Raw genomic sequence first — 25,199 nt, 5'->3', positions numbered from 1 at the left:
GAATCGGCTACGCTAACAAACCAAATCTAGATGGTTAATAAACCTTTAATAAACAACACTTAGGATTTTTACTTCCTCCTAATAGCAGTGTTTGATCATCTCAGAGCTCCACTGAATATGGTGACCACAGCTATCGCTACTGCTTCACTTGTTTTACAGCTTACCTCTTGCCCTGGTTGTTGGAGACTATAGATTTCTGTGTATGAATCAGATCTGTTGTGTGAAGCGTCTTGAAATGGCTTGTTGTGAATCGCCGCCATGTGAATAAACTGAAGTGAATATTACCAGGAACAGCTAAGTTTGATCTTCAATTCAGTGGTGCATTTAGCCCCTTTTTGTGAAAGAATAAAACAAAAACAAGTACACCTGTTAGGTAAGAATCAGTTTATCATCAAATATCTCACTTCAAAAGTCAATTTGTGGCCCCAAAATTAAAATGACAAGTTTCTAAGTAGTAAGCCCGGCATCGGTTAAACAAATTTAAAATTATTGCTCTTGTGTCAAACATATGAAACCAACACAGCGGTTTGACCACAACGTTCTGGTCTTGCAGTCGTGTTTACCATTGAATAAGAAAGGGACGTTACACTCAGGTGCTCTCACACACACACACACACACACACACACACACACACACACACACACACACACACACACACACACACACACACACACACAGGGCATGGTGAGCCAGTGACCTTTACTCTAAGCTTAGGTGTATGGTGTTAAAGACCACTGTGCTCTTGCAAACAGGCTCTGGCCATTAAACCAATGATGATAAGGGCTACTTTTTCTAGACAAAAAAAAAGTAGTAAAAGTCTGTCAACTGTTACTATTTCGACTGAAATGTGACGTATTCAGAAGAAGATGGTATGTAAAAAAATAAATAAAAATCTAAAATCGGTCCATTCTAGGGATGGCTGATGTCCTTTTATTTTAACATATCGGTCAAATAAGTAAAACTGGGCCAATACTAATAATTATGCTGAGTTCCATCTTGCATTGGTGCACAAGTTTCTGGAGGAGGGAGGCGGGCCATGTGGTGTTTGACCATGTTACGGTGATGCAGGCCAGGATTGTAGAGTGTTTAATTGAAGCACAGAAGCCATGCTAGCTGTGTGTCAAAACAAATCAAACTGTCCACTTAGGAAGCAACACTGATTGACCATCAGCTTCACTGCTGTTGTGCAGATGGAAAAGACAACAGGTGGAAACTAGAGGCAACTAGCAAGACCCCCCAGTAAAGGAGTGGTTCTGCAGGTGGTGACCACAGACCACTTCTCAGTTCCTCTGCTTTCTGCCAGATGTTTTGGTCACTTTGAATGCTGGCGCTACTTTGACTCCAGTGGTAGCATGAGACGGAGTCTACAACCCACACAAGTGGCTCAGGTAGCGCAGCTCATCCAGGATGGCACATCAGTGAGAGCTGCGGCAAGAAGGTTTGCTGTGTCTGTCAGCGTAGTGTCCATAGCATGGAGGCACTACTAGGAGACAGGTCAGTACATCAGGAGACATGGAGGAGGCCATAGGAGGGCAACAACCCTGCAGCAGGACCGCTACCTCTGCCTTTGTACAAGGAGGAACAGGAGGAGCACTGCCAGAACCCTGCAGAATGACCTCCAGCAGACCATAAACGTGCATGTGTCTGCTGAAATGATCAGAAACAGACTCCATGAGGGTGGCATGAAGGCCCAACGTCCACAGGTGGGGGTTATGCTTACAGCCCAACACCCTGCAGGACGTTTGGCATTTGCCAGAGAACACCAAGATTGGCGAATTCACCACTGTGTCCTGTGTTCTTCATAGATGAAAGCAGGTTCACACTGAGCACATGTGACAGACGTGACAGAGTCTGGAGACGGCATGGAGAACGTTCTGCTGCCTGCAACATCCTCCAGCATGACCGGTTTGGCAGTGGGTCAGTAATGGTGTGTGTGTGTGTGTGGGAGGGGGGGGGTGCATTTGTTTGGGGGGCCACACAGCCCTCCATGTGCTCACCAGAGGTAGTCTGACTGCCGTTAGGTACAGAGAGGAGATCATCAGACCCATTGTGAGACCATATGCTGGTGTGGTTGGCCCTGGGTTTCTCCTGATGCTAGTCAGAGCTAGACCTCATGTGGCTGGAGTGTGTCAGCAGTTCCTGTAAGATGAAGGCATTGATGCTATGGACCGGCCCACCCGTTCCCCAGACCTGAATCTAACTGAACACATCTGGAACATCATTTCTCGCTCCATCCGCCAACACCACTTTGCATCACAGACCGTCCAGGAGTTAGTCCAGGTCTGGGAGGAGATCCCTCAGGAGACCTTCTGCCCCCTCATCAGGATCATGCTGTAGGGAGGTCACACAGGCAGGTGGAGGCCACACATGCTGACTGAGCCTCTGTTTGACATGTTTTGAGGACATTACATCAAAGTTGGATCCACCCGTAGTGTGCTTTTCCACTTTAATTTTGAATCTGGTTCAAAATCCAGACCTCCGTGGGTTAATAAATTTGATTTCCATTGATAACATTTGTGTGATTGTTGTCAACACATTCAGCTACGTAAAGAACAAAGTATTTAATAAGAATATTAATTTTTTTTAGATGTAGTATGTGTTATTTTAGTGTTCCCGGGAGACCTTTCAACTTTTAACCTTAATGTCTAGCTAATGGACTTAAAAATAACCACCGGCCATTAGTCAAGGCAGGGCTTGGTCACCATGAAGGGAATAAAGAATGGTGGATGGGCGTGATTGCTGGAAGGAGCTATCTGACTTTTTTGGGGCAACAACAGCTTCTTGGGCTAAAGGAAACTTGACCAGCGCTTCTCTGCTGCCACGTGATGTCTGACCTTCCACATCTGGCTCCACTTCACTGATAACCTCTGGAGGGAAAACGGAATTTCATTTTGTTGCATGATTTTATTTTTGTCCTGCACATCTAATGACAACGCTCTTATTGGCCATGGGTAGTGATGCTAAAACAAGTGATCACTGACTCTGGACTCTTTCGTGTCAGGACTGCAGTTTCTCCTTTTTTTTTTTTTTTTTTTTTTTTAAAGGAACACCCATCACGTTGATATTATTAAACCTATGACAGCTTCATTCCGCACAAATAATAAGCGACATGTTCTCGAAAAGTCAATAGTTGTTAAAAAAGAAAAAAAGAAAACACAGAAGAGTTGACAACGTTCTGTGTCAAACAACGCGAGAACGGGACTACTGTAAACATAATTAGGAGAAACATTTTAGAATCGAATAAAATTAGCTTGTCACAAACGCATCCAAACCCGACCAGACTATAACCAACGCAGCTCCTTAAGACCGACCCTACACAGCGAAAGGCTTGGGTCTTACAGTAACTAAGCAGCATCTGATTTTCGCTTATTGCAGCATCAACTGTTGCTGTTTTGATTTGCATCCCGTCTAGCCTAAAACTTCTGAGCAACGACAGAACGTTTGCCCGGGCAGCGGCTACCTGGCTCAGTCGCTGCTGATGGAAACTACCCGTCTGCCTCCGCGGAAGGCACACATAAAGACGGGCACCGGGAGGCATCAGAAAACCCACCGGGGAGAGCGGACACGGTCCGCGGGTCCCAGTCTGCCTCAGTGGTTGCCACCAGACTCCCGACAAGCTAACTTAACTTCCACGCACAGCGAGCGCTAGCGGCTGGCTAGCGAGCTTAGCTAGACGCGGAGAGAGAACCTACCGTCTGCTGCCAGTGACACTTGTTCCGGAGACCGTGCGTGGGAGCAGACGTCGTGTTTCAGGAACGGTGCGCCTGACTTATCGCTCGCGCCGCCGCTGGACCGTGGAATCCTCCTGCGCTGACACGGGCACTTCTTTTCCTCTTTCTCAGGTCCCACCCAGTCGCCCCGTTTCGAACGACAACAGCTCCTCCACAAGAGCTCGCTCTGTTGTTCGCTGTTCTCGTTCTGTGCTCTGGAAATTCAAATCGCATCGCGAGACTTTGTTCCACGAAGCGACCGGACTCCGGACTCCTCGCGGCCGTAAACCTTTATCTTGACTAATTAGCGTGAACGCAGTGGGCATAGTGTTCCTGCTCGTCTTTATTCTTTACGGTCATTATTACAATAGTACGATAAATCCTGCATGGTAAAACATTAACGATGAATTTAATCTACAGTTGCGCAGAATATTATGCTTGATAACGACGTCGGCCCCTTCAGATAACATGATTTTACATGCCATTTCATTTTATGTATTTTTTTACTCTTTACTTTCCATAATGTCAGTCACACCGATGTGCAGAAACCATGGAAAACAACCAGCTTTAGTCAAGAGCGGCTAATGTATGCACAAAACGTTTTCCCAGCCCAGGTACAAGCAGCAGACATGATTAAACTACCTTTGAATTCTACATCAGCATATAGCTCTAAAACTGCAGTTTTGCATTTTGCCCGGCCCTTGCTGTCACAATGTTTGCTCATACAATTTAATTTGAGTCCGGTTTCGTTCAAATTAAAATTCAAAAATACTTTGTTAAACCCGAAGGGAAATTAAATGCTGATGTGACTCATTATGCAGGGTTCTTCAACAAGTTGTTGTAGATGCTGATGGCTGCGGGCAGGAAGGATCTCCTGTAGCGGATCTGGAGAACCCCTCTGTTGTTGTACAACAGTCTGATTAAGAGGATGCTCTGGGTTCTCCATAATGTTTTTGATTTTATTAAGAATCCCTCTTTGCTAAGTCATCTACGGAGGTTCTAGAAGAGTACACAGAACAGAGCCGGCCTTCTTTATCGACTTCTTTGAGATAGTTCCTCTGATGCTGCTTATTATGACAAATGTCCTCCCAAGGTACTTTAACTTTACTTTAATCAGAAAATATTCACATCCAGAAATGTAGTCATTTTGATTTTAAGGCAGACTCCTCATATTCGTACACTCCAAATCGATCCTCCTAGATATGAAAGTGGAGTGACTCTGAGTTTCTAAGGCCAGTCAGTAAACGGCTCCACCGATTAAACCCGTTAACCTTGCAATACCTCATCTTTAGCAAGCATCTACCTTATCTGGTCGCTTTGGTAAACATGTACAGATGAAGCAGCATGAGACTGCTAGGACTTCTTTCCACCCAGGTGGTAAGCCTCAGGTCGAAGGTCAGAAATAAAAATAACAAAAAGTCACCAGATTGAGGATTTTTCAAACTGATATACTAAACACAAATACAAGCGATACCTGATATAAACCTTTTACCTGACGCGACAAGCACATCCTCTCTTTAATGTATTTGACCCCACGTGGGCAGGCGGTACATGAAATGTTTTGGATGAAAGCAGATATAACAAGTTTAAACTGATGTACTTGAATGGAAATGACCTAATTAGGCAGGACACCAGAACTTTAGCTTGTGATAGCAGAATCCAGGCCTTGTTTTAGAAGCACTATGTGCAAAATCCTTGCAGGAGTCTTCTGTACAAACGGCATGTAACAAAGTGTTCAGTGTAGTACCCGGGACAGCTGTGCGTGTGGCGTAAATGTCACGTTAAAGAACAGCCACACTTTCCTGGGGATGCTTTCTGTCCCTCTCTGCCAAATGTTGGGCAGAAGGTACACGACGGATTCAGTGGAAGATTAAACGTGACGCTACTTAGTTACGTGTTCTCAGAAGGGAAGAGTAATAAATCAGGTTAGAACCATGGCACAAAACACAGCAGATGCTGTATTCCTTAAAGTCCTGTTGCTTTATTTTCTTGACCCATGAATCAACATCCACTCTGGTGAAATGCGAGCAGCGGAATACACTCCTAGTCCCGGTACTTACTCTCCAGGGTATTATTTTAGGAGCTGGAGAGTTAAACAGACATGGTTATAAAAAAAAATAAAATAAAACATGCTGAAGACACGATACAGAGAATATGCATGTCAGGGGAGGGGTGGAGCAGCTGTAAACAAACATGACTAAAACATCTTCTAAGTTTTATCTGATTTTGGCAGGTTTTCAAGCTTTCCTGAAAGAAATCCATCATGTCCTAAAACTCTCAGCGGTTCACAGTCCTCCGGTTAAGTAAATCATCTGGATGCAAAACAGATGCTGGAGGAAACCTGACAGAGCAGCAGAAATGACAGCGACACCTAGTGGAGGATGGGAGTAAAGCCGTTCTGTTAAACACATGATGCTTTGTGCTCACAGCAAGTGACGAAACAGGAGGCATATTTTCGAATGACGTTTTATTACAGCCAGTAGTTTGCGATACAAATCACCCCAAAATGCTCGGCAACCACATCCCTGATATTGCCGGCAATTTGAGCACTGACACAGTAAAATGACATAAAACAGAGGAATGCATTCAAATTTATTACAATTTTCAATTTTATCTATTTTGCTATTTTTTTAAACTAATTTTTCTTTATGATCAAGGTCTAGTCAAACCATCTCTAGACCTGGCAGATTCAATCTTTTTTTTTAAGAAATAATTTATCATTTTGCAATGTTTTCTGAGTTTTAGGTTTTTCGATGTTTAAGTTTTTTTTCTCTTTTTCCATCGGTGAAGCAGGTTTCAAAATGCTCAAGCTGCAAGACAGAGAGAAAAAAAAGGGTCCAGATGCTTTAGACAGCACTGCTGGGGACAAAGTTCAGACTGCATGATTGTTGGTGTTCTGGCACTGCTTGAACTCACCTTAGACGCTGGGAACACCGGCGGGGGTGGTGGACTTCTGAGCAGCCTCTTTGGCCTGGTGGGCCTGGAGCACAGCAACAGCCTCATCCACCTGAAATAAAGCGTTTTGTCAACCCGAAGCAAATAAAGCATTTCCACTTCATCACAGAGAAAACAAATGTATAGCCAGACATAAATGTGTCAAAGAGGAACAACTCTGCAAACCTTGGAGCGCAGCGACTCAGGTGACTCCAGCATGTGAAGAAGCTCTGAGTTGTCGATCTCCAGAAGCATACCGGTGATCTTACCCGCCAGGCTCGGATGCATGTTCTGGATCAGGGGGAACAGCCGCTCACCTAAGGAAGGAACAGGTCAACTATTTTAGAATCAGGATTTAACCAAACGCCTCTGACTGAAGTTGTTTAATAAGGAATGCGTTGCATCGACTTCCCCAAACCGGCCGTTCACTCACCCAGCATCTGCTTCTGCTCCTGAGGAGGTGCAGCGGCCAGCATGGAAGCAGTCAGGGGCTCCTGGCCTTGGACGTGGACAGCAGGCTAAAGAACAAACAAAGACCTTAGATAAAGTCGGACCCACAACATACGCAGCTCAAGCGTCAGCATTTACCGCAGCACTTTAAAACGCATTAATGATGGATTTCTGTGAAAAAGTGGAAGCCAGTGTTGTTCTTACCTGCTGCATGGCGACTTGTGGCTGGGACGCCATGTGCTGTTGAGGGTTGCGCACGTTAGGATGGTATTTGTACGGAGGCATGGCACGGACTGGGGCGGCAGTGGCTGAAGCACTGGCGGGCCGTTGGCCGAGAGCCTGGGTCGCTAAAGGGAGCGTCACAAACATGTTTAGTTGAACATTAGGGCGGAACAGTGACTCACAATAATAATAAAAAAAAATGCTAGTAAAAAAAAAAAACCCTGCAGAGGTCTGCAATTATTGCCTACGTAACAATTAATGGATCAGACACGTCTTTAAGGTGTCTAATGTGTTTAAAGTAGGTTTGTCTCCACATGGAAGGGAAGAGAGCTGCAGCAGTGAGATAAATCTAATTTTATTACTTGTTTTAGAGTTTATATAATCATACTGTTTTACCAGAAACTTTCAGGAATCTCCCCATAGCATTAAGTACTGGTCAAAAGGTTTAATACAGACATGTTTGTTGGTTGGACTTTGTTTTTATTTGAAAAATAATATTCTGATTAATAAAAAGTTACATTTATTGTTTTAAATAGCCTTTGTTTACAAGCATATTTATCTAAAAGGGCATTTTTGTTGCTTGTGGTTAAAGCAGAGAAAAGTCAAAACTAAATCACAACTCTGGTTGAAATGCATCACAATCCAGATATTTGGCTAAATGGTACAGCCTTAGGAGGGCCGACTATACTGGGACGTTGTAACCTGAAACTTACGCATGCGCTGGGAGGCCATCATGCGTGGGACCTGGGCGTTGGTGGTAGTTGTGGCGCGAATGGTGTTGAAGGTTTGCGGCCTTGGTGCTGATGGACGCATGGCGTTGGGCATGTTCTGGAAATCTGAAGAATGCAGCAGAACGACATTTTATGCACAAACATCACAACCTTTCAGAGTTAAAGCAGCGGTGTTAAACTCCAGTCGTCGAGGGCCGGTGCCCTGCAGCTTTAGACGCGTCCCTCGGCCCCTACACCTGAAACGCCTCACTATTATGCAGTCAGGCTCTGCTGATGAGCTCAAGGTAGAGTCAGACGTCTAAAAGCTGCAGGACACCATCCCTTAAGGATCTGAATGTGAGGCCGTCGAGTTAAAGAAACCACTTACGCTGAGGGCGCACTCCCTGAGTGGCCCAGCGGGGACTGGGGCGAAGCTGGGCCAGCTGGTTGGCAGAGTAGTACGCAGCCCGGTTCTGAGCCTAACAACAAGACCGACATGCGCTGGTAAATACGCTGCATTAGTCAGCAGGCTAGTAAAGTGAGCTAACCCGCTGGTTGGGGGCTCACCTGTGGTATAGCTGCCATGAAGTAACCCGAAGGCGGCGCAGGTTGGTAGGGGTTGAGGACAGGGTTGGGCACAGCGCGGACTGTGGCCATCCTCTGCATGTACTGGTTGGTGAGGTGGGCCTGACGCTCTTCCTTGCGCTGAGCCAGGGCCACATACAGAGGCTTTGTGGCCACAATGCGCCCATTCATCTCTGTCACAGCTTTAGTGGCCTCTTCTGGGGAGGAGAAGCACACGAAGCCGAAGCCTTTACTGCGGCCGCCCTCCATCATCACCTAGAGGGACGCAAGACATTCATTACATCTGCAGACAACTGACTGATTCATCCGAGACTTTCCTGTTCTTTGAATAAATATGAATATATTTAGAAGACTTCCTGCACCTTTGCACTTGTGATGGTTCCGAATGGAGAGAACTCTTTGCGCAGACGCTCGTCATCCAGGCCATCATCCAGGTTTTTCACATACAGATTGACACCCTGGCAGAATAGAAACGACAAATGTTACAGGTTTCCTTAGCAAAAAAAGACACAAAAAAATAGTCTACTCAGTGGAATTTAAATATTTAAGATTCTGAATAGGGACTGAATCGTGAAGCTATTATACTAATAATTATACAGTATTCTCTAGAAAGCAGCCAGTTTTTCCATTCAGCCCATGTTCAGCTGCTGCAGTGGTCAAACAATCCATAATACTGTATTCCTTCGTAAATGATTTGCTTTATCTTATCGCTGAACACCTACTTCAGAGGTTGCAGGGGCTTTCTTTCATGTTTTCACATTCAGCCTTACGAGTTAGTCAAAGAATTAAGTTAACTACAAATAAAAGTACACCTTATATGTAAAAAATAAAATAAAAAAATGTAGATAAAGATTGCGGTTGGAGAATGGTGGTAATAATTTAGATGGGAATGACTATTCGGTTAAATATTACCTTAACTGTACCTGAATCTCCTTCAGTCAATGAACTACAACCTTTTTCTTACTCTGGGTGTAAAAAGCTTTTGGTATGAGATCCAACCCAAAGACTAAAACAGCAGAGACGGGACAAAGGAGGGAATCCTTCCCTATTTACACAATTTTTCCACCCCATTAATATTTAAGTGGCTGTTTTAAACACTGCCTCACATTATCAGATGATAGGAGCTGTATCTCTGCAGCTGGATTTATCCTCCAGATAAAGCAGGAACCACGTTTGTGGTTAAACCCAAGGTTAGCTGGCCATCAGCTTACCAAAATGGGATTTAGCTGCCCGAGTCATTTTTACCTTTCAGTTTCCAGATCAAAATATCTTAACCAAACCCCTAAAAGGTGACAGGGTCATGGGATGGAGACAAACCTGGTATCTGGTCATGCGATCTTGTTTCATCTGCTCAAATTTGCGTTTGAGCTCATTCTGGCGCTCGCCCTTCTTCTGCGCGCGGCCCACATACACTTGTCGGCCATTCAGTTCTTTGCCATTCATCTCATCTACAGCCTAAAAAGCCATAAGAAGAGTAAGTCATACAGTCAGCAGAAGCCGTGTTTGCCAATTCAAGTCAAACGGCAAACTGAAAAAGACACGACCTAGGAAAAGGCTGCAACGTAAACCAACATGAAACTCGCGCTAACCTTCTGTGCGTCTTCGTGTCTCTCGAAGCTGACGAAGCCAAATCCCTTGGATTTGCCGCTCTCGTCGGTCATAACCCGGATACTGAGAGCGGGACCTTCAAACACAGGCAGGCTGGTCAACACATTTATCCGGCCACTTCCCGCGCGTTAGCTGCCGACCGACGTATGAACACGACGCCTCACCGTATTTGCTAAACAACTCCTTCAGCTTCTCGTCATCCATGTCCTCCCCGAAGTTTTTGATGTAAACGTTGGTAAACTCTCGGGCGCGGGCCCCGAGTTCCGCCTCCCTCTCTTTGCGTGACTTGAAGCGGCCAACAAACCTATTAAATCACAAAAACAACAAAAGAACATCAGAGATTACAGGCCAGGGTTCACAATATTTTAAAAACTGTCAGGTAAACGGAATAAACGTTACAGGTAAGTATGCTTTGGGCAAGGGTTATGAACCGCTAAAACAGAGCTTAATTCTAATTATTTCTTCTTGTGACTATTCAAATTCCCATCTGTATTTTTAAGATAATCAATAGGAATTTTTTTTTTCATCTAGTCTGTTTGCAAACACATTTCCAACTAAAACATTGTGAAACAAAAGATTACTGAACACTGGTGCACAGATGCGTCTGACAACAGCAGGCAGGCAAACACGAGTTAGCAGTAAACCGCTTGTTAATCACATTTCCTTTAAGAACAAGTGTAACAATCTCCACCACTTACACTTTTCTGTCATTGAGCAACATGCCGTTCATTTTCTCAATGGCACGCTCGGCGGCCTCGTGGGTCTCAAAGTGCACAAAACCGTACCCTTTTGAGCCATTTTCATCACAAACCACCTTAGAGAGGACAGATTTCAGGATGTTAACAACGTTTCCACACACCATGCATGCCAAGCATTGCAGACTAGCTTCAACCTTGAGAAATCCCAACTCGTGCAATCCCAGTCCCTGCCTAGGAAGCCGGCGTCTACCTTGCAGGAGAGGATGTTCCCAAAGGCGGAGAAGGTGTCGTAGAGGGCCTTGTTGTCGATGGACTTGTCCAGGTTCTTGATGAAGATGTTTCCCACGCCGCTCTTCCTCAACGAGGGGTCACGCTGAGACCACATGATGCGCAGAGGCCGGCCCTTGATCACGTCGAAGTTCATCGTGTCCAAAGCTCGTTCAGCTAGAAACATTAAAAAACACCGTCGGTACCTCCTGTGCGGAAACACTAAAGAGACCCCCATCTCCAACCCTCTCGTTACCGCAGCGGGGACCTACCGTCGGCCGGCTGTTGGAAGTTCACGTATGCGTATCCCAGCGAGCGGCGGGTGATCATGTCTCTGCACACTCTGATGGAGAGGATGGGCCCGGCCGGGCTGAATTTCTCGTAGAGCATGGCCTCGGTGACGTCTGGATGCAGGTCCCCCACGTACAGGGAGGCCATGGGGTAGCTAGGCGCGCTGGGATTCATGTCGGCCGACGTCTGTTTCCAATCAACCCGAGAGTGTCTGGGCTCGATGCGTAGCGGTGGCTGTCGGGCAGTCTAAATGTGTAATCGCCCTCCTCTTTCTTCGGGGGAAACCACAAGAGAGGGTACAGGAAAAAAAACGTGTTAACAGCTAACAACGTGGGCTATGTAGCTTTGCTAGCAAAATGTCGGAGCGCGGCCTACCTGGTTTGGCTTAGCGGTCACAATTTAGGGGTTTTAGTTCCTTCAAAGTCACAGAGAGCGCTAAACTATTAATACGAGCAGCTACGGATAACTTGCCAAGAGGTAAAACGTGTTTAAATGGGGGGAAACTATCAGGCTATCGCCAATTAGCCGCTCTGTCGACAATGACGCTAGTAACGTAGCTTGCTAACACCGTTTTCGTCGTTCCGTCTTTCGTTCTTTTTCGAAGGCAGCGTCTTCTTCGTGTTGCTTGGCTGGCAAATCAAATCCTGCTTCACCGATTTTAGGTTTTCTTATAAAAATATGTCTGCGGGTGCTCACAAGCTTTTGGTTTGTTTCATAATAATAAAATGTGTGCCGAGGCTAGCTCCGGAGCACACCCTACGCAGACGGATTACAAGAATGAAAGGAAGGACGGCGGAGGCTGTTTCCAGGTTCCAGTCGAAACGCCGGCGCGTGCACTAGTGGTTAACGTCATCTCTCGCGATATCCCGCCCAGGTTTTTAAAGAAAGTAACGTGTGGACGCAACGTTACATTGGTAACGAATTTTACTAAGATGTTATCTTAAAACTATTGAACATCCAAAATTAAATACCTCTGATTTTTTTTATTTTAGACGAATCAAAAAAAAAAGATTTTTGGTCTAGAAAAGCTTCCCACTGAAAACTATGCTGGCATAATGTAGATTTGTAGAACACAGAAGTTGTTGTAGCCCCCCTGCATCGCATCAAAACAGGGCGGCGTGGAGGTGATACAACTACGGTGTAGCTGAGATGTTGAGCATGCCCCAGCTTGTACAAGAGCAGCCTGTCTGCTCTGTTAGGTCTGGTGTTTCTCACCGTCCTCTTGACAGGATCCCACAGAGAATCACGTCACACCAAACCAGGAACTGTGACCACCTCTAAAACAGCGCGAGGTTTAGCCATTTGTCAGTTTTGCTTATCACCAGAGACCTTAATGGAGAGGCAACTGCCAGCCTGGAAGGAAAATAAGGACATCTGAAGTCCACATGTCTACAGTGAGAGTGACTGAGGACATTTTTCTAACCTCAGAGGGCACCTCCCAGCAAATTCATTCCAAGGCCAGACTGTACAATGTTCATAGACAGTGCAAAAAAAGGCTCAACAGACAACAGTTTGTATGTTAAATGTTGAAGTTCATGACAGGACTATTAGAAAATAACAGAATAAACATGGGTTGCAGAATATAGCAGCACAGCTTAGTTTTGCAGAGCTACATCTATGTGTTCTTTGGCAATATGAGACCAAAAAAGAGATTTTTAGCAACAATGCACAGCACCATGTCTCCCAAAGAGCAATTGTTAAACGTGAAGGGGCAAAGATTTGGGCCTATGGCCTGGACACCTTGCTGTCAGCAATGAATTATGGCAGGAGGAGAAAAGTTCCATTGGCCCAGTGAAAACCGAGACTTCAAGATCATCTTAAAAGCTGTGATGGGACCTTAAGAGTGCATCAAAAATGGCAATACATTTTATAAAGGAAACAATAAGGTGCAATGGTTTATAATCAGTCAAGAAACAATCCCAGTATGAAAACTGTTTTTTTTTTTAGCTTAAACATTTTGAGAACTTGGTGAAGATCACGTAATTATTATACACTGTTATGGAAAAAATAGACTTGAAAGAGGGAACACTTTCTTTGGCAATATGAGACCAAAATGGAGACATCTGTAATTGTTTCATTCCTCAGTAATGTTTTTCTTTGTTCGTGTACAGCACTTTGAACTATCCTGTTAAAGAAAAGTCCTTTATAAACAATTTAGCCTCGCCTTCTTTCCACTGTACTTCATTAATCCATCTATAATACCTCAAATCCTTGCAGCTTCCCTGTCCAATCGACTTGCATCTCAGTCACACATATGTTCTTTCTAAAAGCTTTCAAAACTTCTGCTGGTCATGTTAACAGCTCACCTATCATAGTTTATTTTATTTCTTTTTTTTTCTTTGTTTTAACCAAATTTCAGCCAATACTAAATAAAACCTGACCATGAACAAGCAAGCAATTGCAACAGAAAGCAAAGCAGTATTCAAATGAAAAGCCCAATACATGTGAATGAAAAAAGGACTGTCATTTGTCAAAAAGATCATTTTAAACACACGCACACACAAAAAATAAATCATGGATACCTGCTTTGAGAAAATCTTGTCCACCATTGAATTTTTCATGCCATACTGCATAAAAAAATATTTGACGAGTTAAATTTTCTAAACCTTTGTAACAGCTTCTGAATGTATTCATATTATATATGTAGCCTGCCTGAGCATTATTAACAGGGGCACCAATAAGTAGGGTTAAGGTGGGCAATGGCAACCTCCAAATATTTTCTTCTCCCTCCATCGTCACGACAGACATATGTATATTTTTTATGAGTATGAATTTAAAACATGATAGGACAGGTCAATTATTTGGAAAATATATTTGATTTAGGCTAAAAGCAGTCATTCAATCCTGGCCCACCACCTAGAGACCAATTCAGTACATAAGAATGTTACTAAAAGCTTTATTTCAGAAAGACTTTACTAAATGATGCACATTATATAGAGATTAGTTACAGAAGGGTTTCAAGCCTATTATTTACAGTAATAAGATTTTCCACTGATCAAGAAGATGAATACAGAAATGTGGGTTTAATGGAAAGTATGTTGTCCAGAAAAACTTTCAAAAACCTTGCCTGTGTTTAATCTGACGAATGAGCCACATTACATTCTACCTTATTGAATATGATGGCAGCATGAAACTCTGATATAAAAGATTGAAATTCCTAAAAGTTGAGCACAGGTAAGATTTATGAAGGAATCAAGTTTTATTATCCTCAAGGAAAAACAACTAGGTTAGTAGAGAGCTATTCAGGGCAGACATCAGTAAGATGAGATGAGCCATTTAAAGGAATTTAAGCGCTTATTTCCTCAAAACCAACGTTGGTCGTTTGCATTTCCTGCTATAACCACTTCTGAAGGGAGCATGTGGAGCCAAGGACGTGCGCCGCTGTAATACTATCACAGAACTGCAGGGGGGGCTAAATCACACCCGAGACACCCACCCAGTTCAGGCTGAAGACCTCCAATCACAAATTGATTTGAACCCCGTCTACAGCAGTGAACTCATCACAAAGTGACCAGTAGGCCTACATTGACCACAATGCAGCAGACACCACCTAGCTTAAGCGTATTCAGTGCGCAGCAGCGCGGCATTCCTGCGTGGAATCTGCCCTATGATCAAGCTCCGCTGTGGGAGTGGGGAAGACACGCCCAAACGGCAGTTCACGGGTAGTTGACTTTCCATCCATGGCAGCAGAGTATAGACGTGTTCCCTTTTAGAGCAAATCACACCCTGCAGACCAAGTGGCAAAGTTTTCCATCCACGTTCCCGTTTAACAGATCAGGAGTCTGCTGCCATTACCAGTAAAGACATGCAGACACATTTTAGCATAGAGTCATTAAATCAAAAGTATTAATTTTAACAAGAGGTAATTTAAGTCTTGACATATCCTCTGTACCAAATGGCAATAAAAAAAAAATTAAAACCCTCATCCAGTTACTAAGCTTTCCCATGTCTAACGAGACTGAGCTTCTAGGCGACCGTGTTTGAAATGTTGAGTCATAATTTATGGCCTGACTGTGAAACATGTTGAGACTCATGCCTTAATACAGAAGGTTAGTAATACAGTAAAAAAAAAAAAAAAAAAAAACAGAACAACTTGAACCTTTTAAATTGTTTATTTCACTTAACTGAATTATGCATTATCCCCAAATAACAGTTACGCTCAAGTGTTTAGTATGAAAAGACAAAGCTAACAGCCAACAGCCTCTTGCTTCTCCAGACTACCCTTTAACCAACCTTATGCAAGTATTGAAAAACAAAGAAAATTTCAAAAACCTTTAATTATATAAAAAGTGGGATTCTCTATACTTACTGAGGTGCTCATACAAAAACAGCAACAGTACAAGCTTGTGCTCTTGTTCTTTTTATTTTCTATACCTCGTAATGAATACATAGACGTACAAAAGCAGCCCCCCTCCAACGAAGGAAAAAAGAGAGATAGGACAGTAGAAGGTTGTTAACCGGCAGTTTATGGAATGTAACCTGTGTAAAATCTGGCCCTTCATCACCAGCACCCCCCGTCACGTCATCATTGCGTCTACCTTTGCTGTAATTGCTCTTCTGCCGGGTCAGGTGGCAGCCGGCAGCTTCTGTTTTTGATGTGGCTGCTAACAGCACCTTTTACAAGTAGGATACACATCTAATTTGGGATTTCAGAACAGTTTGCTGCACGTCTCAAGACTAGAAAACCCCTAAAAATCATTAAACCCAGAACAAGGCCAGCAGGCAATCCAACCCCAAACATAAATGCACCCTGTCATCACACTTTAAAGCCCCTGCCTGTTTATCTACAGTTTCTGCAGAACAAACGGCATGCTGGGAAGAGACAGAGGAGCAGAGACCTAGATAGAAGAACAAAGGATCAAGCTGGATGTCATGAATGAGGTGGTCAAAGTGCTGATCAAAACAAAGAGGACTTTGGACGATGTCGGGCAGACGGGATGACTGTGGGGGTGAGGCTCATTCTTTAGGCTCCTCTGGCTCCTCTCCCTCCACTGCGTTATCAGAAGTCCACAGCTGAGGAAAGAGACAGCGGTCAAACCTTTGGACCACTCAACTCTTAACTTCACTATTCCAATCTTCTCCAGAGCTAAATATGGTAATAATGTAAAGAAAGGCAACTTACTGTCAAGTTGTCTCTCAATAGCTGCATGATTAGTGTACTGTCTTTGTACGATTCTTCACTCAGTGTGTCGAGTTCTGCGATGGCATCGTCAAAGGCCTGGAAAACACGAAAACACATTTTAGAGGCCTAATAAAAAAAAGAAAAGAAAAGCTAGTAACCAAATTGCCACAGCTAATTTCTCTACCCTGGGACAGACCCACACCTTGCTGTAGAGAACGTCTAGACTCTGGCCTGTGGATGATTTAAGATCCCCCAATAAAGGCCAAGTAAATGTTACTGAGGAGAGGAATGTCCGAGCTTCCCTGCTACACTTAATTCCACATGAGGAGGTGAATGGACGGATAAGTGTGTTGGCTCATGATCTACATTCAACAGCATCGCTACAAACTGCAGACGTTGTGGAGCATTACCTGTTTGGCTAGCTTGCAAGCCTGCTCAGGAGAATTGAGGATCTCATAGTAGAACACAGAGAAATTAAGGGCTAGGCCGAGGCGTATTGGGTGCGTTGGTTGCATTTCTGCTTTGCTGATTTCAAAGGCCTGTTTGTATGCTTCCTGCGAATCACCAATAATGCCTGAAATCATAAAAGAAAAGAGTTAACTGAACAACTATTAAACAGAATTTTAAGCATTTTATAGTGCAACAAAAACACTAATTTGAGTATCCTTAGCTTAAGTCCTACATGTCACTGAGTCTAATCCTACCTGAATGTTGACACAGCTAGGAGAAAATAATTTCACTAAAGCTTTTGAACGTTAACGCTATCCTATACCTAACAGTGTCAACTGTGACAAACTGTTATTTCATCATTTTAAACCAACACAGACGCTAAATAATCTAAGTAGGAGCATAAGGATAATTTTTTTCTCTCACATTTATTCAAATTAAAATGACACATAATTTGCTAAATAACATTAATTTCACACAGGTTTATTCCTGGACGCCCTAACAAAGGAGGTAAATAAGTTAATATTGACACCATCAGCACATTTCATCTTAAACGGGCCGTCATGCTGCCAGTTGTCAGAACTATGCTGATATTGGAGCATCACGCCCATTAAAATAAGCAGAATGGTTTAATTAACGGCTCATTGGCTGATATCTGGGATCCTTTTAAGCAGGGTTTCCCCCACTGACCCATTCACATCTGCCCAAATTGTCCCACTTGTTCCAGCAGCAGCGCACAGACCCGTTTCCTCCCTGCAGCCAGGATCCAAATAAAGAGCTGCTGCTGGACGTTTTAGCCCAACGACTGGGTTCTGTCGCTCTGGGCCCTTTTGAGCTGCACCAAGCAACGCTCCGCTGCCTGGTTGTATACTGAAACAGCCAGAAAACAAACCTACAAATTGCAAATATCCTACATAAACCCAGCTGCTAAATGGTTCTTGTTTAACTAGGCTTTTTCCTTTAAAAGAGCCCAGTAGGGTTGGGCAGTAATAATGTAAAGCCTGGTATTAAAATGGCAATGATAAATCAGATCATTAAATCCTCCTCCATCCCTTAAGGGAGTACTTCCTTTCTTCCTCTGTAGCTAATCCTGTGTAGAGGTATTGCTTTCTCTACAGCAACACCTTGTGTTTAGTACAACAACCACAGTGATTGTCATTCACAGCTGTAAATCAGTCAATGTGATGCCTGGCTGCTTATTTGACCATTTTAGCCCAACAGATCATCTATAAACTAGAAAACAAACCACAGCCTTATGGCTCAGCTGTCGAAGGAATCGACACCTGAAAGAGACAGCTGTGGCGTTGCAGAGGAGCAAAATGACGTCAAAGCAACAATGACTTGATATCAGACAGGCTGGGATCCAGAGATAAAAAGGATGCCTTTCTGCATCTGTGTGCCCAACATCGACCAACACCTCTAAGTGTGTTTTAAGCTGGAAAGTTTACAGACGTCTCCTGTAAGGAGGACAGCAAACTTCAAATCCACACCGACTTCTACAAAAAGAAATAAAAACTTAGGCAGGAGCGTTGGTCGTGTATGTGACGGAGGAAAAAGAAAACCTTTCTGCCCACGGCATCCACTACCAGAGTGGATGAGGCAACGATGCTGCTAGGCTGACTGCTAAAACAAAAATAGCCTTTATAGATGTTACTGTGAAGTCAAGGATTTTCACTTCCTGTCTACGTACCTTCTTTGATGCTTTGGTACATGATGCAACTTGAAGTATATATTAAAAAAAAAAAAAAAAAAAAAAAAAACAGTTCTGTTTCATCTAAAACAAGTATTGTTAAAGATCTACAAGCTTTAAAACACCCTAAATGCAGTGACTATACAACATCAGTAGGCTGTCTAAGCAGACGAATACCGTTTACCCTGGTAAATTCCTTTAGAAAGCTCAGTGATACTTTAAAAGTGGATACGGCCCAACTGGTGAGCTAGGTTGATTTAATGCAGCCTTAGTGGCAGCGTCTGAGTAAGTCAAAGCCACTGAACAAAAAGTAAAAAAAAAAAAAAAAAAAGGCTACTTTAAGTACACCAAAACCTATCATCAAGAATTAGGTTTTCAACTGAATAAATATGAAATTGTACATGTTTAGCTTCTCAGGGAGTTGTTTGTACATTCATGCACCTTTTACAAGGTTCTGTAATTGACTGCCGTTTTTCTTCCTTTTTAAACTTGAAAATGTAATTTTATCTGAATATGCTGTATTATCCATTTTCCCCCTTCTGATAAGTCGTTCTCTATTGCTTTACAGCTCAACTTTAGATTTAACTGTAGATGAATCTTGTGTGTCTGGTTTCTTCTATGGTTTTTTTTCCTCCACTATCACATTTCCCCACTGTAGGCCAAATAAAGGTATTTCTATTCTATAATCACACACCACATCTGATTGCATGAGATCAAGTGTGAAACGTTAAAACCAGAGGACTGACAGAAAGGCCTCACTAATGTGATGCACGGCAGAAGTGAAGCATACCAGTCTTCTCATCTCCTACTGCCACCTCAGCCAAATAGCGATAGTAGTCTCCTTTCATTTTCAAATAAAATACTTTGCTCTCTGCTGCCTCTGCTTTGGGGATGAGAAACTTGTCCAAAAGAACCTGGGATTTAAAAAGAAAAAAAAAAGTAGTTAGTGTTCATCTGCGGTCAAAATTCACATCCACTGTTGTCACAAAATGCACAATTTGATCATTGAACCTGCTCACGTCAACAGATTTCTGAATCGTCGCATCTTAAGACATAAACTGGGCTCAGAAACAAGTTCGCATCTCTACTAGCCTCCAGGACGTAGACGTAGCTACATAACAGGGGGGGGGGGGGGGGGGGGGGGGGCACGTATGTGGCTGTGGGTGGGGGTGTGAAGTGGTGTGAGCTGAACAGACGGGGGAGACGAGAGGAGCAAGAAAGGATAAAGGGGGACAGGGGTACGGAGAGTATAGATGAGAGCTGGTGTGGGTCGAGGGAGGAACCCTGATGAGGAAGTAGGTCAGAGACCAGCTTGGCTCTATGACAAGCATGCTCCACTTGATAATCTGCCCAAGTTGCTAACCCAGGTGCTAACTGAAGGAGAGCCGTGCATCTCTCTGATAGTGGTGGTAATCTGCTGGTAAAACTCTTGATCTGAAAAATATTGAGGCATAATACATATAGAGCTAAACCCTTCTCTTGTTAGAGAAGCCAATGACCTGAAATTGATCTATAGATCGGACACGAGATAATAGCACTAAAAAAATACCAATGTGTGACAGACATGCTGATCAACAGCCCAAATTGATTAATACAGGGATAATTTTAAGGTTCGTCTCTCTAGAATACGGCTCATTTACATATTAGAAGGGTAATTGGATAAACAAGGCTAATGAGAGCATGCATTTGCTGAATGCTCTTAAACCGATGTGAAAGATAGGGGAGGCCCTGTGGGATGTGAATGTAGAACTAGGCCACCGGCAAGGGCACAGCTAAAATCAGGATCTCACCACGGCAGAACGCAGCACAGCAAAATGACATTTCAGTGGAGATGGTTCAGCTTTCTGTACTATTGAAAACCCTAATAAGCAAATAACAGTTTAAAAACATAGAAAAGTCTCACATATTTTTTGGGTCAAGGGGACACAAATCCAATTCATGTCATTTAAAAAGGGAACACGTGTACAATCGAGTGGTTTATTGATCTCTGGAGGCAGTATGGGGCTGCAGGGCCAGAGCAGCACAGTGAGCATTAGATCCTGCAAACCCTGCTAAAAGAGGATAGAGAAAAACTAAAACTTTGAAAAGAGAACCAGAGAATAGTTGGCAAGTATTTGTAAGATGTTGGATGATGTGAAGGACTTAAACCCCAGTGGCAAAAACAGGATAAGAAAAAGTGGACAAGGGTCCTCCAACAGTTGTTAGACCAAGTTTAGACCAGTTGTCATCTGACCGGCCTGCTTGGTCTGGGCTGCTATGTTCTCTTATCAATTTTTAAAAACTACAGCTCAGTACTTTGGTAAGATTTAAAAAAAATAATAGGATGTATTTCCATGTGCAAAGTTCATTACAAATATTTTTACACAAGGTTGTTGCATTCATAAACAGTAGGGGGAGCCCAGGAGGAGATAAAAGTTGCCACACCCTCCAAGTTGATTAAAAACAGCATTAGAGTAAAATCAGGGCTTCTAACTTTATGGTGTTTTTAACTGTAGCATGGAAGCTCAAATGTACATTGTTTAAGTCTCAATTCATGATGTTTCTTGTGATTTAACAGGTTTCATCCTGATAAAATCAGAACAGGAACAAACACCTTTAGCTCTGACTGGACAAAACCCTAAAAGAAAACCAAAAGAAATCCACCGTATGATGACCCATCTTCCTCCATTAATACAAGCCACAGCTCACTCTCCATGAGGCTGCAAGTGATGCACAATGATGATGGATCAGCTTCTGTCATTAAAGGATTAAGACTTTGAGTCATCATTGGGCAGATAACACGCTGAGTGAAGAACACCAGAGGATCTACCCCAGGCTGAAGAGGTTTATACACGCAGAACATTTTAAACGATCACTAGGAAATCAAGCGGCATAAAAGCCATTTAAATGTAACAAGGAGCCCAACTGAGTGAAACTAAATATTGCATTTTACGTCATCTAACCACCTTTAAAAACTGTCCAACGTTGTGGTGTAATACTTCCTGCCAACCACTACGGGTAGGCGATTGAACTATTCTAGAGCACATTACACATCCTAACATCAATTAGAATTATTTCAGTAAACGAAAGAGATTCTTTAAAAAGATAAAGTAACTTTAAAAAAAATAAAATATGTTTATATGGTTATGTTACCACAGGTGTTGAGGCAGTTGCAATTGATTGCAGCACAGATTAATGACTTGGAGCATTAGTGTTGGTAAGTCCAGCCTTCTTAATAGACTTAAACGTTTGGCACGTCTCACACAGCCGTCCAGGACCAAAAGGACAGAATTAAACAGGAGCCTTTTCAGGAGACCTGTTAGTGTCATTAACAAACCAGTGATGTCTCATGACCAACTCTCTTCAAGCTCATTTTCATTTACTCAGATTGTCCTAATATGAAAGTAATCAAATTTGAAGTCTCACCCCAATGATAAACTGAGTTTTTACTGAGTAAAAGTAAACATGATCCCTTTGAGGGAAAAAAAAAAAGGATTACTTGTTTAATCATATCTGTAATCACATAAAACTGTTCCCATTAAACTCACCAGAACATCATTGCAGATGTCTTTCAGCTCCTTCTCAATTTTTTCTCTGTACTCTTTGACCTTGGCTTGTCTCCCTTCAACGCCCTCCGCTTTCTGCTCGATGCTGGAAACCACGCGCCAAGAGGAGCGACGGGCACCCACAACATTCTTGTAGGCCACCGACAGCAGGTTGCGCTCCTCGTTGGTCAGTTCCTCGCCCTCCTCCGTCACCGATTTCATCGCTGCAGCCATGTCATCGTAGCGCTCAGCCTGCTCGGCCAGCTTGGCCTTTTGGACCAGCTCCTTCTGGGATGATTCGCTCATGGCTTCTCACTAGAGGGCAGACGGAGACAAAGAGGTCAGACGGGGGTAAATAAACTATTAAATAGCTGGAGAAAAAAAAAACCCAGCTGTGCAGCAATGCCATCTGGCCTTCATCAAGTCATGGGCAGGTAACTGATGTCAAAGTATTTTTTATTTTTTTTAAAAGGTGTGAATTCAAAACTGCAAAGGTTCTACAGGGACAGCGTGAGGCCTAAATGAATATCATCCATCCTGCTCATCAGAAAGTAACAGTTTGAAAAGTGCCGTCAGACTGGGAGCAGCATGTCTGAAGCAGCCAACTGAAGGCAAATAATGGAATAATAGTGCAAAAATTGGAAGACTTTGTGAGAAATGATTAGATTAGATTCAACTTATTGTCATTACACAGGTACAGGGCAACAAAACGAAAATGAGCACTTAAAACTACAAATGTAGCTGCTGTTTACTCTCCGTTTTTATAAGTCTTTGTATCACAAACCAAAATGCTTCAACTATCAACCCAGCAGGGTTTAAACCAAGCATCCAAAAAAATGGTTTTTCTAAAAAAACAGGGGAATAAAAATTAGTCCAAATGTAGCACATACAGAAAGAAAAATAAAATCCCTACACCCAGATTTGGTTACATAGCAAGTGCTGTCTAAACTGTTACGAGGTAACGTTCCTTATGCTCCAAACAGAGGAAAACTTGCTAAATACCTCAAGTATGTGGGCAAGAAGAGTAGCAGCTCGAACATGAACAGGCTGGCAGCGAACCTGCGATGACTGGCGTGTGCTTGGCTACATGCTGCTACACCAAAGTAAGCCATCGCCTCGTAATTTAGCTGCCATCGTGGTTCCGTACGCCCCATTTGGGATTTTGCAACCTGGCACAGTACAATTTCTCTAATGCTGCTGTGCTTTCCATTTGCCAGAAGGCCATGTTTTCAAAGTTGTGGTGGATTTTATCGTGGGATGAATTCTTTTTTAAACAAACCCAATAATTTAAATCCATATCAAGTACCCATAGAGCACAAATCTGACAAATATATCTTTGACGTCCATATTGGGACTTTAAGATGTCTGGTAATGGGGGGGGTTGCACTCTTGCCTTACATTCTTAAACACTTAATAAAAATGAACTGAAATGTATACCTTAACCAAAAAAAGTTCTAATTTTTTGATCAATATTCTGCTCTGGGTCACCATTTTATACATATCTAGGGAATGGGTGTTCATTACAGGGCTGTAATTGTATGGGTTTGTCTCATTTTAAAGACCGGAATTTAAGATTTTTTTTTTTTTTTTTTTTTTATAATTTTTTTTTTGCTGATCCACCTTCCCTCAGGGTTTAAGGAGCGTCTCAAGACGGAAACAAAAACCTAGCAAGGATGTTGCAATCACAGTACAGACACTCAGTCTTCAGAGGGAACGTGCCCCCCCCCCCCCTTCTCTCGTTCACACTCACCACACCCATCCCTGTACCTGTGGCCCGTCTAACGAGCGGAAGCTAGAGGCTCGAAAAGTTCGTTTGAGCGCTTAAAACGCCGACAAAGACGACGTCCTCCCGGCAGCCATGACCGCCGGGGAGCCGGTGGAGCAGCGTGGAGCTCGCGGGACGCGGCCCGGGCGAAGAAGGCGCACCGGGCCGAGGCGAGGCCCTCGTGACCGACGAGTTTCTAGTATGGCGCCAACTATTTCCTGAAACGGCAGCTTTCCGAGTCCGGCGGCTTCCACAAACTTCATAGCCGCGAAACCACCGCCCTAATCGTTTCATTGCGAATAAACTCAACCATAAGTGCAGATACCGTGGCCTGGCGAGCTGCCCCCCCCCCCTGGAAATGTGTTAACACGTTTAATTGTAGAAACTTCACTTCGTTTAATTTTGGTAGTCAGCGTCGCTGGAAATTGTGTGAGAATCACGGCGTCACACGTGCAATTAAATTGCCAATTGACAATGTTAACAAAATGCCACACATGTTGGCTGTGGCGAATACTCCAGCGGGACAATGCCATTTTAAAAATCCTAGCCAGCCTTCATTTGCCTTTTTTCCAAGTTATCTACGGCACAGTTCCAGGTAACGCCGTTTAACGTTCGCACAAAGCGGGACTTCATCCTGCACTACACCGACACGCCTTTCTCTTTCCCCCCTCTCAGAAAGCAGCCATTAGACACATCCCGCATTAAAACGGTAGCTAAGCTAGCCTTTGTTCTTGAGTTTGCCGAGCGTCCCCGCTACACCCAGTCCTGCCAGCAACCCGCAGACGACGGGCTTCTCCTACTGTCGGTCGTTTATTTTACACCGTCTTTTTTTTTTTTAAAGCAAAGATAAAAGCTGTCGAACCGATAGCACATTTTTAAACCCACTGCTGTGTCCTACCTGAGGTCTAGCAGATGTAAGCGTACCAAGGTGCAGCTGACTCTCTCTGGCTGTCCGAACGAGTGCAGTCAACGGGGTTTCCTCCCAGTCACACCGGTCCAAGACACGGCCAGAGAAGCGCCGAGCCAAATGAAGACTGACGTCAAGCGTTACCCCCGCAACCAGACGCGAGGCTTTGTGGGAGTTGTAGTTCTCCCCTGTTTAAAAAAAAAAAGTCTGTGAATAATCGTCACCGTGGTATCCTTTGCCGCCCTTCTGAATAATGACTTTGAAAAGC

General features: G+C 43.5%; 2 protein-coding genes across 3 annotated transcripts; both read right to left on the bottom strand.

Annotated features, from left to right (window-relative positions):
• Positions 1-6,161: 6,161 nt before the first annotated feature.
• On the bottom strand, positions 6,162-12,275 carry LOC105933124 (polyadenylate-binding protein 1A). Its single transcript, XM_012872516.3, has 16 exons — positions 11,852-12,275; positions 11,458-11,748; positions 11,169-11,362; positions 10,919-11,034; positions 10,385-10,524; positions 10,202-10,296; positions 9,930-10,067; positions 8,975-9,070; positions 8,595-8,867; positions 8,416-8,506; positions 8,031-8,153; positions 7,300-7,442; positions 7,079-7,163; positions 6,832-6,962; positions 6,628-6,718; positions 6,162-6,521 (listed from the first exon to the last, which is right to left on the bottom strand). The coding sequence occupies exons 2-15, from the start codon at positions 11,648-11,650 to the stop codon at positions 6,629-6,631; spliced, it is 1,908 nt and encodes a 635-aa protein (XP_012727970.1). The 5' UTR covers positions 11,651-11,748; positions 11,852-12,275; the 3' UTR covers positions 6,162-6,521; position 6,628.
• A 3,297-nt stretch (positions 12,276-15,572) lies between these two features.
• On the bottom strand, positions 15,573-25,055 carry ywhaz (tyrosine 3-monooxygenase/tryptophan 5-monooxygenase activation protein zeta). 2 transcript variants are annotated; one of them, XM_036127400.1, is made up of 6 exons: positions 24,949-25,055; positions 22,263-22,574; positions 19,526-19,649; positions 17,009-17,172; positions 16,599-16,694; positions 15,573-16,489 (listed from the first exon to the last, which is right to left on the bottom strand). In XM_036127400.1, the coding sequence occupies exons 2-6, from the start codon at positions 22,563-22,565 to the stop codon at positions 16,433-16,435; spliced, it is 744 nt and encodes a 247-aa protein (XP_035983293.1). In that variant the 5' UTR covers positions 22,566-22,574; positions 24,949-25,055; the 3' UTR covers positions 15,573-16,432.
• Between the last annotated feature and the right edge of the window lie 144 nt (positions 25,056-25,199).

The sequence above is a fragment of the Fundulus heteroclitus genome, chromosome 3 (genome assembly GCF_011125445.2).
Source record: "Fundulus heteroclitus isolate FHET01 chromosome 3, MU-UCD_Fhet_4.1, whole genome shotgun sequence".
Classification (NCBI taxonomy): domain Eukaryota; kingdom Metazoa; phylum Chordata; class Actinopteri; order Cyprinodontiformes; family Fundulidae; genus Fundulus; species Fundulus heteroclitus.
Note: the sequence above shows the minus strand (reverse complement) of the source record. Positions and strands in the feature narration are given on the sequence as shown.

Excerpts from the sequence above, each read along its gene's own strand:
- ywhaz (XM_036127400.1), bottom strand. The coding sequence starts at position 22,565 with ATGAGCGAATCATCCCAGAAGGAGCTGGTCCAAAAGGCCAAGCTGGCC. Across the intron at positions 17,173-19,525 it reads AGTAGGAGATGAGAAGACTG|GCATTATTGGTGATTCGCAG; the intron begins GTATGCTTCACT and ends TTATGATTTCAG. Across the intron at positions 16,490-16,598 it reads TATTGAGAGACAACTTGACA|CTGTGGACTTCTGATAACGC; the intron begins GTAAGTTGCCTT and ends CTCTTTCCTCAG.
- LOC105933124 (XM_012872516.3), bottom strand. The coding sequence starts at position 11,650 with ATGAATCCCAGCGCGCCTAGCTACCCCATGGCCTCCCTGTACGTGGGG. Across the intron at positions 11,035-11,168 it reads GGAACATCCTCTCCTGCAAG|GTGGTTTGTGATGAAAATGG; the intron begins GTAGACGCCGGC and ends GTCCTCTCTAAG. Across the intron at positions 9,071-9,929 it reads ATCGCATGACCAGATACCAG|GGTGTCAATCTGTATGTGAA; the intron begins GTTTGTCTCCAT and ends CTATTCTGCCAG.